This window comes from Garra rufa, chromosome 15 (genome assembly GCF_049309525.1).
Source record: "Garra rufa chromosome 15, GarRuf1.0, whole genome shotgun sequence".
NCBI classification, from domain to species: Eukaryota; Metazoa; Chordata; class Actinopteri; order Cypriniformes; family Cyprinidae; genus Garra; species Garra rufa.
In genome coordinates this window covers 19,972,276-19,989,936 of record NC_133375.1, presented here as the reverse complement: position 1 = coordinate 19,989,936, position 17,661 = coordinate 19,972,276, and the positions used below count along the sequence as shown (strand labels likewise).

Genomic DNA, 17,661 nt, shown 5'->3' with positions numbered 1-17,661 from the left:
GGGAAACCACCAGCTAAAACCAGCCTGACCAGCCTGACCAGCCTGGGAGACCAGCTAAAACCAACCACTTCCAACTTAAACCAGCTAAGACCAGCCAACCAGCCTAGGCTGGTATTAGCTGTTTTTTTTCAGCAGGGAATCCTTCAGAAATCATTCCAATATGCTGATTTTGTGCTCAAGAAACAAAAAACTCCAATTATCATATCCATTTCACTTTCAGACATGCTGTAACAACCTCAAAAAGCGTTTTAATGCACTCAATTCTGATTTAAAAATAATTTTGTATGCTTTGGCCAGCACAACGAAGATAAAACATCCATATCCATTTCCAGTTCAACTTCACTAAACTGACTTGTTTTTTTTAAAATGATGTCAAAAGTGTATTATGGCTAATCCTGCTGTATCTTCAGTGCATGAATGATTCATACTTAAATGTCTCATAAAATACAATCGAGTAAATGATTGGCAATTTAAGACAAAGATTAGTAAAGATGAAAGATGAAAGATAGAGGAGGATCGGAACAGCATGCAGTTTTATCGTACATATTATCGTACAGATTTATAGTTACGACACGTTAATGCAGGTAGTTTTAAAAGACTTAGTTTTTAACTCGCTGTGCACTTTTTAAAAACATTTTATTAGAATGTTAAAACAAACATTGGTTGTCTTTAGCTAGGTTAACCGAATGAATATTTGATGCTGCACAGCTGTACTATGGAAACACATGTGGTAGGCGGCGCAGAGTGAGTGTGTGGTGATGTGATCTACTGTGTGTGTGTTTGTCTATAGTCTGTCAGTCGCGCTGTGTTTGCAGTGGCCAACCATCAGTGTAGCATGAAACGGCTATCTGCCTCTCAGAAACGATGCCACGCCACCTAAAACTCCGGAATACCCTTTGTTATCTACCTTTGAACACTACTCAGAAGATCGTCCACCCTGACGGGCGCTTATACAGACCGAAAGAAGGGAGCCAAGGTAATAAATGAGACATTTATTTCCCCTCGCATCCTGTTCAAGTAGCACATCCTGTTAGCATTAGCGGTTAGCCTGTAAACTCAACCATGCTGTGACAAATACTGGAGTAATGAAAGAGGATATCGCAAGGTGCATAAATTGGTATTATTTTTGTGTTTAGCCCGATTTTATGTTTCTCATTGTAGGGTTTGTGGTTAGTTCGCGAACTGGACAGTCAAACCCTGATAGGTCATGTCAGTCAATATCTGATGGCAGGTTTATCTGTGAAATTACGGTTTCTAGCTAAAGGTGCACTAAAACGTTTGTACTGTTAGTAGGTTCTGTTTTTAAACATTCATTTAATACTCTGAGTAAACATACAGCTAGTTCAAAACATAGTAAGAAGCTTACCTAGGGAGCATTTTGCTATTTAGACATTTGTCTGTGATGAAATGCTGTCTAGGTAGGCAGCTCATAAAATCATATGTCAAATCAAGATCATGTCATTTTCTGAAATTTGGGAGACTGTCCTTAAGGAAGTCTTAATCACAATTTACTTTCATTGCATACTTTCTACATATAATGAAGGTGAATAGTGATTGATGAACAACAAGTGAAACAATACATTATGAATGTCAGATGCCTTCAAATATTACATTCTGGTAACCCTTTGGTATTTATAACTTTGGAGTCATCCTTGGTGTTTTTTTCCCCTACCTAATTAGTTTTAAGTCGCATTTATCATATCTATTTCAATTTTAGATGTTTAGTAACCTTGAAAGACTGTGTGTGATAAATTATTGCTTTGTGTGCTATAGGCAGCACAACAAAGATGGCTTCAAATATTATATTCTTTTAATTTTTTGGTAGTCAAAATTGGGTCACACTTGTGATCATTGGTGGTCAAAACCGACCTAGTTGTTTATAAAGGAATTTCAGACATAATTACTTTTTTTTTATTTTTAGGTTTTGCATTTGGATATATATGTAGACATTATCAAAAGTATATTTTGCTAACCCAGATTTTTTTCTATTTTAAAATGTGCAAATGAACTTTTAATAGCATTATGTGATCTAACTATTTTGTAAGTACTTTTTTTGGTAATTTTTAGGTAACTAGGTCATTTTTTTCTTTAGGTCTAAAGGTTAAACAGCCCTGAAACATGACATAAAACCACAGCCAATCAGAATGGTGAAGGACATATGTAATTGGTCAAGTTCTTTTTTTAATCAATCCATAAATATTTGTAAATATTGCAAGTGCCAAGTCACCAAGATTTGCACCTTTTCAATGGAAAAAGTTCAATTTAAAACATTTTTTTTTTCTTTCTAAAATGACAGAATACCACCAAATGATTAATTGGCGTAGTTGGCAAATGGACTGTCCGTTTCCATTTTTGCTCAGATAAATTAATGCAGACTCTGTGAAAAAGGCCAGGAAAGAATCAGGAGCTTGTGGACGTGTTGAGGTAAGAAAACCTCAGAGTGATTTTGATGCGGGGCAAGACATTTTCCTTTCTTTTCTCCCCTTTCCGTTTGTGGAAAAATGTCTTCTTAAACTATTTATCCCAAATGCAGTTGTGTTCAGGGAACGGGACTTATGCAATAAGAGTTATAGCCTGTTTGGCCTGCTCTCGATCCTTGGCTTGAGCAGGACAGTCATCCCAAGTGAAAAAGTTCTTGGAGGCCATCCTCTTAAGATCTAATAAACCACCAAAAAGGCCTCCAAACAAAACACATTCCTAGAGCTGAAGCAGTGGGAGGGTTTCTGTTGCAATGTGTGTACGGCTTCACATATAGAAACACTAAAGCCCCGCTGAGATGATTCAAAGTGCGTGTGGGGGAAAAAGATTCCCCCCAATGTTGTTCCTTCTATCAGTACTTCTTACGTTCTCATTGAGCATCATAACCCTTGCTGTGATTGTCAAGTTCAAGGGTTTAGCCTTTAGGTATAAAAGCAAATATTGTTTTTCCTGAAATATCTGTGAATGTAAATTTGTAATGATTGGTGATTTGGATGCTAACACAACTAAAGGAAGGGCTCACTGATTTTATTGCATTTGAAGATTGCCAACAGATGTGTTTTTTGTGGTTTTGATGGAGCAAGATGTTGTTCAGACGTTTCACAGTGTTTGAAGTTCTTGTGCAAGAGTAGCTTTTCAAAGAAAATATGAAGTGGAAAATAGGGAATACAAGTGATTTAACTGTGTCTGTGTTTCGTTTTTTTACCTACTCCCATTCCAAAGTTTTGGTTTATTATTGATAAATTAATACTTTTGTTCTACAAGAACACATTAAAGTGGTCAAAGTTGCCTGTAGATAAATATTTATATTAATTAATTTACAAATATAGGTTTTTACAATAAGCAGCACAATGATAAGATTGATTAGAAATGTTTCTGGAACATCAAATATCAGCTTATTAATATGATTTCTAAAGACTGGAGTAATGTCTGCTGAAAATTCAGATTTGCCATTACAGGAATAAATTATATTTTAAAATAGATCAAGTAGAAAACTGTTATTTTAAATTGTAATAATATTTCATATTTGTTTTTACTGTATTTTTGATTAAATAAATGCAGCATTCAGCGTTTGTAAATGGTACTAAATAGTCCTAACCAGCTGTGATCTAACTACTTTCTTGGTATTTTTTGGTCATTTTTAGGTAACTAGGTCAGGTCATTTATTTTCTTTAGGTCTAAAGGTTAAAAAAACCTGAAACATAACATAAAATCACAGCCAGTCAGAATGGTGAAGGACATATGTCACCCTGGACCACAAATCATTGTTTGTTAGATCTGGAATTAAAAATCTGGAATCTGAGGTGCAAAAAAAAAATCCAAATATTGAGAAAATCGCCTTTAAATTTGTCCAAATTAAGATCTTAGCAATGCATATTACTAATTAAAAATTAAGTTTTCATATATGTGACCCTGGACCACAAAACCAGTCATAAGGTTAAATTTTACAAAACTGAGATGTATACATCACATGAAAGCTCAATAAATAAGCTTTCTATTGATATATGGTTTGTTACGATAGGACAACATTTGGCCGAGATACAACTATTTGAAAATCAGGAATCTGAGGGTGCAAAAAAATCAAAATACTGAGAAAATCACCTTTAAAGTTGTCCAAATTAAGTTCTTAACAATGCATATTACTAATCAAAAATTACATTTTGATATATTTATAGTAGGAATTTTACAAAAAATCTTCATGGAACATGATCTCACACATTTGTCACACATTTGTTTTTGCACTGAACTTATGTGGAGCAGGGCTTTGGACTAGGGATGGCGAAAACTAAAAAATTTCTTGACCGACCACCGAGCCTCATTAGCCGGTTGAAACCGGTTAACCGATTAGTTTAAAATATGGTACGCTATTTGAAATAACAGCCATTTCGAGCCGCGCCTGCAATTTCGCAACTCTGTCCCGCACACACACACACACACACACACACTGCCACTCACGTCACTTTTTTAAAATCCCCGACAGCGCGAAACATGAGTCCCGCAAACGCGGCGCCGAAGAGCTTGTTGTATGTAATCGTAGGACAAATGGCTCCTTAGTTTCAAATGGTAACTTTGGGTACAAGGTGATCGCTTTGAAAATAAAGGCGTTTGTCTAGGTTAGGCCGCGATCACACCGAACGCGTCTTTTAGTTCTAAAAACGCGAGGCGCACAGCACTGCCTTTTTTTTGGTGACTTTTAATAAAAGAGCGTGCTGCATTTTTTTTATGTTGCTAAGCAATGACCAAAACAGCTGTCCTGTCAGTCAAATCAAAGGATTATAGCGCGAGCACTCTAAAATCTTAGTTTTATGCTGTTAAGTAAACTGTCATATTAGCAGAAACCCTAAATAATACAGCTCCGGGTTACCCACGATAGACACAAAAGGTTTCTCCTCTATTTCTTGCAGTCTCCGGACTTTTTAAGCAACCGTAAAATTCCGTCACCACAACAGAAGGTCCGCCTCTCCATTCATTCGATTGGACAATGGAAAAGAACGCGAATGACGTTTTCCGCTCAGAGTTGATTTTTTTTTTCAACTTCACGCGCTCAGAGCGCTCCTGCAAAAACGCGAGGCGCAGCAGGCGGTGAAAACGCGAGGCGCCTGGGGCACATAAGCAGCGCGTAGAACGCTCACTGCCAACAGAAAACCATTCAAAAGAGGCGCCTCCAACTACAAAAACGCGCTCGGTGTGATCGCGGCCTTAGAAGCTCATTTGAAACATTGCCACGGCTCATTTAAGAAAATGACAGCTCCGAAGAGACGCCGCTTTAGTTGAGGTACTGCTAACCATAATAAAGAAAGACGATGATCATCATCACCTTATCGGTTACCACTGAAATGTAGATGTAATGTATTTCCAAATCTAAGCCCATCTTATGCGGAATGTTGCCTAATAGACTGCAACATGATAAAACCAATGGATAAAACACCTTCAGAATGCGTAAAAGACGCACCGGCACTTTTTTTTTTAAACCGACTACCGACAACTTTAACCGGTTAACGTTGATACGGTCAACCACCGGTCAAACGGTCATCGGTTAACATCCCTACTTTGGACCAATCAGATTTCACAGTGGGCGGAGTTAATCTGCACAATACTGCATAGACTGAAGCCAAGTAAGAAATGTATGCATCGTTTCAGTTGTATTTTCCAGACAGGGAACCTCTCATCTAGGGCTGTCACAAACACAAACTATTACTGATGAGTAATCGACTAATCGGATAATTATAATGGTTCAAATAACGAGGTAATAATAATTACTTCAAATAACGTATCAAAAGCAAAAAATCATTTGGTTTTATTGAACAAAACTATTATAAAATACATAAGTAACGAATAATTGATGACGGACCATTGAATTCTTAAAAAATAATGCACACCCGAGGTCGCGGAGTGGCCGTTACACCTCAGGTGTGCATTATTTTTGTAGAATTCATTGGACCGAAGTCAATTATTCTGCTTATACTACGGTTACCACACCTCAAGACATCGATCAGATGATATATTTCAAGACATTCGTCCGGTTTTTGTCCCTAAAACGCTATTCTGCCCTACAAAGCAAAAAGGCAGTAACTACGCCGAGTGCAGAACTGAGAAAAATGACTTTAAAGTTATCCTGTCATCCAGCCTGTAATCCAATTACTGTACAAACGACTACCATTTTTCTACAAAACGACACGCATTTGAGATAAGATATTTTGTCACATAACAAAGGATGCCTTGAATGTCATGAAAATGATAATAACTCATTTTTGACCAAAAATGCAGTTACTGCCTTTTTGCTTTGTAGGGCAGTATTGTGAGTAGGATTAATTTCTTACATAGCTCATCCAACCCTTCGTTACTAGTTCCAAAATTTACTGGTTCCAAAACTAGTTTAGACAGACAGACCGACAGACAAGCAGGCAGAGAGAGAGAGAGAGAGATTAAGCTCATGAATTACCTCTCTCAAGTCTGTGTGTCTCTCAAAGGTGACTGGCAGCATCGTCTCTACTAATAGTTAAACTTTAAGTTGATTTTCTTCAAGACCACGACGTTGTTCCCTCACGTGTGAGAACTGTCATGTAGTTTTTAAGTTGTTAATCGTCAGAGCTGTGCTAACAACATTAGCACGTATGCTAACGCGTGTGCAAACTGTATATGTGTGTGTGCATCTGTGAGGGAGAGAGTGTGAGAGAAATGAGTTTGTTATAATAAAACGTAATATTGTGGCAAAAACATGGAAATAATCTGTCTTTTCATCCTGTTGTTTACTGTATTTATTAGTTTGGCCAGTTTCATTGTGGGTTTCGGTTATTTTGCTGTTTTGGGCTGTAAGGGCCTTTGAAATAACTGAAATCATGTGGCGAAGTGATATAGACATGTAATGCGGTCAAGAGCTGCTGGAACTACGTTCGCCGTGCTTTTCCCTGAAAATAATGCACACCATTAGAACGTTCGTCAGCCATTCAGATTCAAGCATTCAACGGCCCTGTAGTATGTTTTATAAACAATAGAACTAATGTACATTACACATTATAACAAATGACTAACAAATCTAATCTTTGTTTATTATTGACTAAACAACATTTAAGTCAAATGTCCACTTAATCTTTAAGATTTGGCCTTTTTTTTTTTTTTACGACAGAAATGCTACAGCCAGTGTAATTTTTTAAATATGTGGCTATATACAGCAAGCGTTTAAACGTATTATTTTGAAATCAGAATGAACAGTTAGCATATTGAGAAAGATATTGATGTATTCTCCTGTGTTTGCGTAGGTTAATAAATGATTTACCTTACAAATCTGATGAAATAACGCTAAATGAACGTAATAATAAACCCAAACTCACAGCAGTATGCAGCGATGGAGTTTGAGACAGTCCGCACTATGCTTTATAATGATTTTAAATAAGTTTAATATATCATGCAGCCTTAGAAAACAGTCTAATAATGCGTTTCATGGATTCCTGTCGATGGAATGTGCCACTTTCGGTATTTTGCCAGTTACTCGACACGGGAAAATGAAATCGAGGATTTTTTTAAAATCAAGTACTCGAATTGAATCGAAGAATTGCGACAGCCCTACTCTCATCGTTCATTTTTCATGTTTAACATTCATGAGGAGCAGGATTTTGGTTCCAATGAATTTTTGGGGCGGTCAGGCAAGGCTTATTATAGTTCTAAACTAATGTGACCGTGTTGTCTTCTGCTTTGAAGTACTAGCATCACTGTCTCACAGAATCAAAATATTGTTTATTATTTTGAGTTTTCACCACAGTAAGCACCACAGCATATTCCCCTCACTTTTTCCACAAGGCTACCCAAACACAAACGGCCTGACCGCACCGGGCAGGACTCCAAGACCCCCATCACGCTCGGATGAAGACCACTAAACAAACAGTGCCATCCTAGTGCTCCCATCACTAACTCCATCCACAGAGACATGCGTTTCCAAAGAGAAAGAAGAAAGACTCCAAACAAAGATAGACACACGAGCCAGCACATTGACAGCTTTTATTGGCCATTTTGGCTGTGAGTGCCTAGTTTCTGAAGGGCCGAAATAATTATTATTAAAAACTGGGGCAGCTGCCATTACCCGAGTTAGGTATCAAAAAATGCTTATTGTTCAGAAGAGCAAGGAGCCTCAGTTCATGTCACGTGTGTCTTTTTATAGGCAGGGTCCACAGTGTTATGATGACCTCACTGTAGTAATAAATCATGTGTGAGCGTTACACATGCAGCACACACCTCATAAGGTGACCTCATCCTGCACGTTCCTGACAGCAAATGATGTCACGGTCAAAAGGTAAAGAACGTAGGAAGAAAAACTGGAGTCGCACATATGCTTCCTTTTATTTCATTCAGGCCTTAAAGCCTTGGCCCACCAGGTAATTGATGTATTTCACTATCAGTATGTGATACACTCTACAGAGGAGTGTGAAGCTATGCATCTGTTTCTCTGTATGTGTGCAAACGTCTCTCCTATGACTCATATTTGAGGGCTTGGTGGCTAGTGTTAGTGTTGAGTCTCTGTCAGCACCGCTTAATGCTTACTCTATAGCGGGGTCAGCTTGAGGTCAGATTTGGGAGCTGTACTGTATCTGTACTCAGAAGTTTTACAAAGATTTCTTCATAAGAGACAAAAAACAATGATATTGCAAAATGTTATTACAATATAAAATAATGCTTTTCAGTTTAATATACTTTAAAATATAATTTATTCCTGTGATGCAAAGCTGATGTTTTTCATCAGCCGTTTCTTAAGTGTCACATGATCCTTCATAAATCATTCTGATATGCTGATTTATTATTAGAATTATCAATGTTGGAAACAGTTGTGCTGCCAAATATTTTTTTGGAACCTGTGATTGTTTTTTGTTGTTTTTCAGGATTCTTCAAGTCTATGCTACTTTTCATCAATTTAACACATCCTTGGTGAATAAAAGTATTAATTTCTTTCAAAAAAAGAATAATCATTTACTGACTACAAACTTTTAAATGGTTATATTGTTACATAAGATTTCTATTTTAAATAAATGTTATTTTTATACTTTATCAAAGAATCCTGCACTCTAAATACTTGGTTAAATACAACCCAATGATTGGTTTGGTTTGACCCAGCAGTTGGGTTAAATGTTTAACCCAGCCTTCTGGGTAGTTTTCTTTAACTCAGCTATTGTTTAAATATTACTATTACTATTTGACTGACCTAAAATGAACCCAAAATAGGTTGTAAATTAAAAATTAGACATAATTACTAAAGACTCAGGCATCAGCAATAATCAAAAGGGGAACATTTATTAATAAGCAATTTTAAAATGATTATTATTTAATTATTACTTATTCAACTTTAATTAATACATTTTCATTTACTGAACATATTAACAACCTATTTTGGGTCAAAGTCCCTTTAAGACAAGTTATGTCACTCGGTGGCCATCTTTGAAACGCTACTCGGGCAGGCAAGTGCAGCTCCTATCTCTTTGAATGGGGAAACATCAATTTCTCCAAAACTGTTTTAAAAATATTTTAAATCTCCAAAGAGATCCAACATGAACTGCCTCATAAATATGGTTCCTTGAGCTCCAATAACGTTTAAAAATGCTTATTTTTTCCGGCTCAATGAGCCAGTGCGCATGCAGTACTGAGTGCACGTCTTAAAGCGCCGATTGTTTCTATAGCAACCGGTCTTCTAACGGCAGCTGCAGTGACGCGCTGACTTTACTAATCAAGGATTGGCTCTTTCATTAAGAAGGCGGGGCTTCGCGGCCATAATGAACGTTGCATTTTTCCCCATTCCCCAACTATACGAGTGACATGTCTTGGGTATTCTATAGTCTTTGTTTTGGGTTCATCTAAGCAAGAAATATAGCAATAGTTCAGTTGAATAAATCTACCCAGAAAACTGGAGTAATTATCGTAAAAATTAAGCTTGTCATTACAGAAATAAATTACATTTTAAAATATATTCGCATAGAAAACAGTTGTTTCACAATATTACTGTTTTTTTTTTTTCTAGGTTTTTGATCAAGTAAATGCATCTTTAATGAGCATAATAAACTTGCTATAGAAACTTACTTTTGGGATCTTACTGATCCCAGACTTTGTAACAACAATGTATGTGTGCGTTTTGTAGTTGTCTTTCTTGTCCTCTTGCGCTTGAATGTTTTAAAATTGCTTATGTTTAAATTGGTGAGGCTTAAAAACACATGCAAATTACAAACTTTAGTCACGATGTAGCATGGTCCGTTTGGGCCTCGTGACAAATCCGTCAACTGTCCCAAACATTTTTCACGCTCTCGGGCCATTGGCCAGTCTTTATTGTCGAGCCCTGTGCTTTAGTTTCACATGTGATACTGCCATGGTCAAAAGATGGCAAGCTTGTATTTCAGGAGGTTAACTGCTGGGATAAGGAGGATGAACTAATACAAATAAAATGCGGCAACAAGCCAACACAATATTTTCCTTAGACAAAATTAATCCAGTTGTTGTTAAAAGAAGTGAGTCCTAAGCCAGTGCCTAAAGATTGGGTGGGATTCAGCCATTCTGTAGTGGAAGTTGGGTGTGGAAACAGCAAAGTGCTTAGTCATGTTGTCATGTTAAGGGGTGCGACAAGTTAAATGAGTCATTATTCCTGAGTTCACCGGATGAGTAGATAATTGTTAATTGTGTTGTATGCCAGGACAAGTGTTTTGTCTTTGTCTTCATCTCGACTTGCTTTGGATATATGTCTAAACTAATCTTCTTTGGGCTTTAATTGTATGCATTTTGCATTTATTTACTTATAAATATAAGGAATTTATGTTTGAGTGTTTAGCTTTCATTTCTGGGAGACTGACACAGCGTTTCTTTCAGGATGGTTCTGAAAAAAATCTATCCTGGAGTCGTGCTCCAAACCTCTCCCTTTAAGGGAATGTGTGCTGAAGCCTTTTTCCATTGGGGGGGTCTGTAAATTGGAAATGAACAAACGTTCTCCCACATATCCCCACCCCCTGCCTCGCAACAGCTGTAAGATATTAGGCCTTATTTTCTCTTCCATTGAGAGACAGGAGGAGTGGGTTCTTTGCCTTGCTATGATCAGGCTCGAGAGGACGATGGGGATCCATTAAATGAACGATCTGGAAAGATCTGCACCGTCCAAAAACAAGTGCAGAGGACTGGGTTGGAAAATCGAAGCTGCGATTCATAATATCTTTCCAAAACACTGGAAAATATCTGAGACCGATTTTTACTTTTCTTTAAAAATGACAAAGATGTTGGATAATTTGCATATGATTTTCTTAAAATTCAACCATCCTTTAGTCCTCATGTTGTTCTTAATCTGTGTGACTTTCTTTCTTTTGCATACCACATAAGAGGATATTTTGAAGACTGCTGGCTGCTCTTTTTAATGCAATTACAATGAATGGGTACTGGAGCTTTCAAGCTAGTTAAACTCGAGAATCAAATCAACTGATTCATTGAAAATATCTGACTCAAAAACAATTCATTTAAAAAGTCATATGGCTTTAGAAGAATGTAGCACACAAGACGTACAGACCACTTTTATGGTACTTTGTTGGTGCTTTTGTGTGTTTTTTAAAACCTTGGAAATGTCAGTCTCTTATACAGTCAAACCAAAATGTATTCAGACACATTCAACATTTTTCACATTATCACAGTTTATTCGCTATAGTTTAAAAAATGGTAATAAAATATGACAAGAACTCAGTAGTTAAAGCAACACTAAAGAGTTTTTTTTTTTTTTACCTTAAAATAATGTTTCCGAACTCGTGTGAGTGGTTCATCAACTCATAACAGGGTGAAACGGCACTTTCGTATTCGCTTTGCGACCCTCTATCGGTCATAACAGCACTATGTAAGTTTGGGTCGTCGGGTCGCGGTTTTGTAGTTCAAATGTGACTACAAATGCGACTTGCTTTACAGCTAAAATAAATAGCAAACAATGTCATTATTATGTTTTATTTCGTTTTCATACTTTCATAAAGTCAACATACTCTACCTTGTCACTGGACATCATTATTTCCAAAGCCGGTCCTGGATAGCCTCCAAACAAGTAACGTGCATATGACTCGATGGTAGGCTAAATTATTTACGACATCAGTAATGGACAATTCCGCTTCTAACCTGTAGAGGGAGCGAAGTTCTTTAGTGTTGCTTTAAACTGTCAGAACAAATATGTCTTCATAATCACAAATGAATTTCAGTCAAACCAAAATTTGTTCAGACACCTTCAAAATTTCTCACATTAGTACAGTTTATTCGCTGTGGTTTAGAAAATGGTAATAAAATATGACAAGAACTCGGAAGTTAAATTGTGTCAGAGTTTATTTATTGTGTTTAGAGTTTATTTTGCTATCCTCACTTACATAAATGAACTATAGTGTCATGCCCTCACTGGTAAAAAAAAATAAAAAAAATTGTCTGGTGTCTGAATAATTTTTGGTTTGACAAAAATAAAAAAATCCATTTTATTTTTTCCAAAATCTTTTTTTTTTTTTTTTTTTTCATTTAAATTTTTCTGGTTTCTGTTTTTTTTTTTTTGTTTTTGTTTTTTTATTCAAAATTTTACAGATTGTTTTATTGGTTAAAAATATTTAAAAAAAATGAATCAAATAAAAAATATGAATCAAAAAGCATGTCCAATTAATTAAAATCATTTTAATTTTATTAGAAGTAGTAGTGTCATGATGTTAAGTAATATATTTCTATCACAGTTTCTTCAAGTTAAACAAAACATTTATTTTGATAGGTTGCTCTGAAGATCTTTAAGTTTCTGTTTGTATATGATATGACGGTAGTTTTTCTCAAAAGAAACGGTTAAATGCTCATTAAGTGACTCAGAAGTGACTATACAGTATGTTCATGTGTTCATATACTCATATTGAGGCGCCGGAGGCTGAAAATACTGCAAGCGTCACGCACGTATGTGTGTAAAATAAACTGTTCGCACCATTTATTCACAAAGAGATACGCAGAACTTGCAGGATTCATATTTAAATAGTATTTTTGTGGCTTAATTTTCAGGCAGCTGAAAGAAACTTGCACTGACTGATTAAAAAATGTATCGGTTATGTGTCAAGATGCACACCAGTAATGTTTTTTTTTTCAAGCACATTTATAAAAATTACTTAAATGCCCTAATTGAACTATGGGCTAATCCTGGCTTAGTCTAAGCCCTGTCTATAAAACCGGGCCTATAAATGATAACAGAAATTATGCATGAACGTTGTGTCCCTTCTCCCTTGTTGTGCTGTGACCTATTTGAGTGGTTTGTTTGTGGTGTGGTTTGCTTTGAAGCTGAATCGTGATATAATGAGGCTCCATTAATGCTCTTCAGATGTTCTTTCCATGATAGAATCTAATGGCTCTGATCTCCAGGCACTATTAGTTGTGCGATGCCCAGAATAATTAGCCTAGCTTGTTGCCCTCTCATTACTTGCAATCTGTTTCTTTGAACCCCATGAGTCTGAGATCATGCTTTCACTCTTCAGTTGGAATTTGTCTATAAAAATGAAGTTATAAAAGCAGTTGAAGGTTTTCCTGTTGTGCAGATGGGCAGCACTGGTATTGTTGTGTTGATCCTGTCTTGAGCACATCCAGGATTTTGCTGCCTTTTAAGGCACTGTTTTTCAGCAGCATATACAGTAGAGAGCAACACCCCAGCAGACAGACGGCAGGCTCTTCTGTGATCTCACGGTGAAGCCTCAAGCCCAGCTGATGACAAGCTGTGCTCATACGCCCAGGTTCATTGGCACTTTAGTATACTAGGAGCACATGTGAGCCGGGCCCTTGTCAGTACAGCCAATCAGAGCTTCAGCGACAGTCAGCATCATGTTAGATTCGCCAACAGGCTGTTTCTGATAAACTAGCCTTGGGAAAGACTGGAGGTGCGTTCCATTCGACCGTAAGTGGACTGCGAAGTGGCCTTCACAGGGTATTCCGCCATCTTAAGTGAGATTCCAAATCGAAGGGAGCGAACATGTTTAGTTCGAAGGGCACTGCGAACGGCATAGGGAATAAGGGAACATCGCTACTTCACTTCGCAGGAAGTGGACGGGGAAAACTACCCAACTGTCATTGCGCACCGCGTCACCAGTTCGAAGTAATGATGGAGCAGAGCCGTTGAAGTTTTTTTAAAGGCTCTGAAATGGAGCGGTTGCAATAAATGTTGTTATTATTATGCAAATTAGAGTGTTTATGAATGGTTATGGCGATTCATGTTACATTTGCATATTGTATTTTATGAATGAAAGTAAAACTGGCGGGGTGAAGCTCTGTCTTGTTTTATTTAATGTTACCACAGGATAGTTAAATATAGGCTGTGTGTGTGGGGAAAAAAGTGCGTGAGATAAGACCACAAAAATCTGTTAATCTGTTAACGGTCTAAACATATACATTTGGACTATATTTTTTAGATACATGCGTTTATATGTATTTTATATGTATTTAAATTTTAAAGTAAAATAAATTACAATATTTCTTTATGTTAAATCATAATCTGCGTGACCCTGCCGTTGATTTGCTTTTATGACGTTCCAGGGCATTCCAAATGAGCGATTATTGTCAGCGAAGTCCACTTCAACGGATGTACCGTGCTAAGGGAGTAGGGAGCAGTGAACACTGCGTAGGGACCCTGTCGATCGGAACGCACCTATGCTCTTTGCTTTTAGCATTTAACCCAGAGGTGCAAGTGCTCTTCAGCTCTTATTTTAGTGCATTTTGCCCCCTGGTGGAAGTGAACAGACATGGACTCTTCATTTCCTTCTGAAAACTTCCAAGACTGTTAAACCAGTCTTTTTTTTCACTTTGCAAGAATAAAAATAATAAAAATGTTTATATATTATTTCAGAACAGATCAGAACTGATCATTTGTGAATGCAAAAAGACTTAAGGGGAGCGTGGGGTGATTAACCCTGGACCACAAAACCAGTCATAAGTAGCACACGTATATTTGTAGCAATAGCCAACAATACATTGTATGGGTCAAAATTAACTATTTTTCTTTTATGCCAAAAATCATTAGGATATATCATGTTCCATGAAGATATTTTGTAAATTTCCTACCGTAAATATATAAAAACTTTATTTTTTTATTAGTAATATGCAATACTAAGAACTTCATTTGGACAAACATCAATGGAAAACTTTCAGCTTTATTTAGATGATCAGATCAAAAATGTACCCTTATGACTGGTTTTGTGGTCCAGGGTCATATATATATATATATATATATATATAAAGAGTTATCCATTTTATTCACCCTATGATGGAGAGAGGTCTATGGAATAATTGCTTACTACATTTAAGTAAAAAAGTTGTTCAAAGTGATTTTTATTTGATTCTTAATGTTTCTTGTGTCTGAATGGTTACAGAAAAAGCTGTTAGCATGATGTTATTTTTAAGCTGCTGGATGTTACATTACAAGTTTGTTAAAATATTATCAGTGGGGTAATTTGAGCCAAAAGTCCTGGGGTAAGTTGAGTCAGTGGCTCATCCCTTCTTATGAATATAAATTATTTTACTGTAGGTAAACAATATAATTAATTAATTTGAACAAACATGTTTAATTCTGTTCTTTGTTCTTCGAAATTTTAAAATACCTTGTTTATGTAAATTGGCCATTGAACTTTATATGAAATTGTATTTCCCTGCAATTTTTTTAAATGCGATGTTAAATATTAGCCTAGTTCTGTAGGATTATTTGCAGTCAGTTTTTCTTTAATTTTAACTGCATTTTGTTCTAAAAATTGTGAATCACAAGTTGTGAACTGTATCTTTAAATAAACTTTTAAGAAGTCATCCATTCCATTATCCAAATCATTTTATCCTTATTGGGATCATTAGGAGCTGGAGCGTGTGGGGAAACTCCCTAGATGAATTACCAGTCCATCACAAGGCTCACACATAGATTATAAGAAGTCATTTGCATTGAGTTTCATGAGTTGAAATTGTTCAGTTTTACTTCAGCATAATCACTGGCACAGTTTAACCCCATGTGGCTCAATTTACCTTCTCCCTAGGCTCAATTTACCTCACACTAAGGGCAAGTTGAGCCAAGAGACCACTTTTTTTGAAAGCAGTTTATTTTAGATCCAAAGTGATTATTCCCAAGGATGCACTACATCCTGAAATTATATACATCTTTATTGTATTATTACTGTCATGTGCTCACTTCAAACAAATCATAAATAAAAACTGGCTCACGTCACCCTGCTCTTCCTCTGCTGACCCTTACGCACATGAGGGTCATGAGGGCTTGTAACATAACATCTTGTTTTGCCTTATTAAATATTGGTTATTTCTGGCAAAATTTATTTGGCTGACATACACTACCAGTCAGATTTTTTAAGCTTTTTTTAAGAAGTCGCTTCTGCTCAACTCAGATAATAATGATAATATTTGATCCAAAGTACAGCAAAAACAGTCAAATTTGTTACCATTCAAAAGTCAGTATAATTTTAGAACTTAGATACTTTTATTTAGCAAGAATGCTTTAAATTGATCAAAAGTGATGATAAAGACATATATGTTACAAAAGATTTCTATTTCAGGTAAATGCTGTTCTTCTGAACTTTCTATTCATCAAAGAAACCTGAAAATATTCTGTTTTTAACATAGAGACTTCTTTAAACAATGTTATTACTGTTTAAAAACTTTTGACTGGTAGTGTAAGTATTTTAAATATTAGTAATATTTTAAAACTACTGCTTCACTGCATCTTATTTATATGGCAAGATACTTTTAACAGTTTCAGTGTTATTTAAATAATGATTTCATTATGGTTACCATTTTTTTTTGGCATTTTGTTTATTTAGTTCAACTTGGTCACAGTGAATCTATAAATTGTAACTTACGTTCTCTTTATCCCTGAACAGACTGAGGGGTAGATGTATCACCAGGAGCGAACGCAGTATGAAGAAAGCAGGCAGGCCAGTGGGGAATAAGGCAGCAAGTGGAGGAGGTAAAGGTGACACAGTGACAGCTGGAAACTCTGCTGGCAAAAGCGCTGTTAAGAGCCCTACCACAGCTCCACTCTCCAAGGTAACATCACTCTTTTGCACAGATCAACATCTTAAACTAAAATGTGACCCTGGATCACAAAACCAGTTTTTTTTTCCATTGACGTATGGTTTTAGGATAGGACAGTATTTGGTCGAGATGCAACTATTTGAAAATCTGGAATCTAAGGCTGAAAAAAAATCTAAATATTGGGAAAATTGCCTTTAAAATTGTCCGAATGGAGTTGTATTTTTTTTATATATATCTATAGTAGGAAATGTACTAAATATCTTCATGGAATATGATCTTAATATCCTAATGATTTTTGGCAAATTGGTCATTTTGACCCATACAATGTATTGTTGGCTATTGCTACAAATATACCCATGCGACTTACGACTGATTTTGTGATCCAGGGTCACATATTTAAGTCACTATGTTATTGTTAGTTTTTTGTTGATTTGATAATCTTCGATCAACAGGTCAAAAGCAATGATGATCTTCTAGCTGCTATGGCTGGGAGCAGTGGAGGGACAAACAGCAGTGTTGCCAAGGGCAAGAAATCAACCTCAACTCATTCAACATCTTGTGGAACAAACACTAATAACCCTGACACAAAGACCAAGACCACCTCAGGTATTTAAAGGTTTTGTTTAATTTAACCAAATAACTATTTAGGCACTGTTTAGACTACTGTTG

At 36.3% G+C, this 17,661-nt stretch overlaps 1 protein-coding gene across 1 annotated transcript in view; it reads left to right on the top strand.

The window, feature by feature from the left end:
- The first annotated feature begins 811 nt into the window (after positions 1-811).
- Positions 812-17,661, top strand: part of specc1la (sperm antigen with calponin homology and coiled-coil domains 1-like a) — a 39,116-nt gene continuing 22,266 nt past the window's right edge. Inside the window, exons 1-3 of the mRNA XM_073819207.1 lie at positions 812-976; positions 16,839-17,004; positions 17,445-17,598. Of these exons, the coding sequence (XP_073675308.1) occupies positions 16,876-17,004; positions 17,445-17,598 (283 nt within the window). The 5' untranslated portion in view covers positions 812-976; positions 16,839-16,875. The remainder of the gene's footprint in view (positions 977-16,838; positions 17,005-17,444; positions 17,599-17,661) is intronic.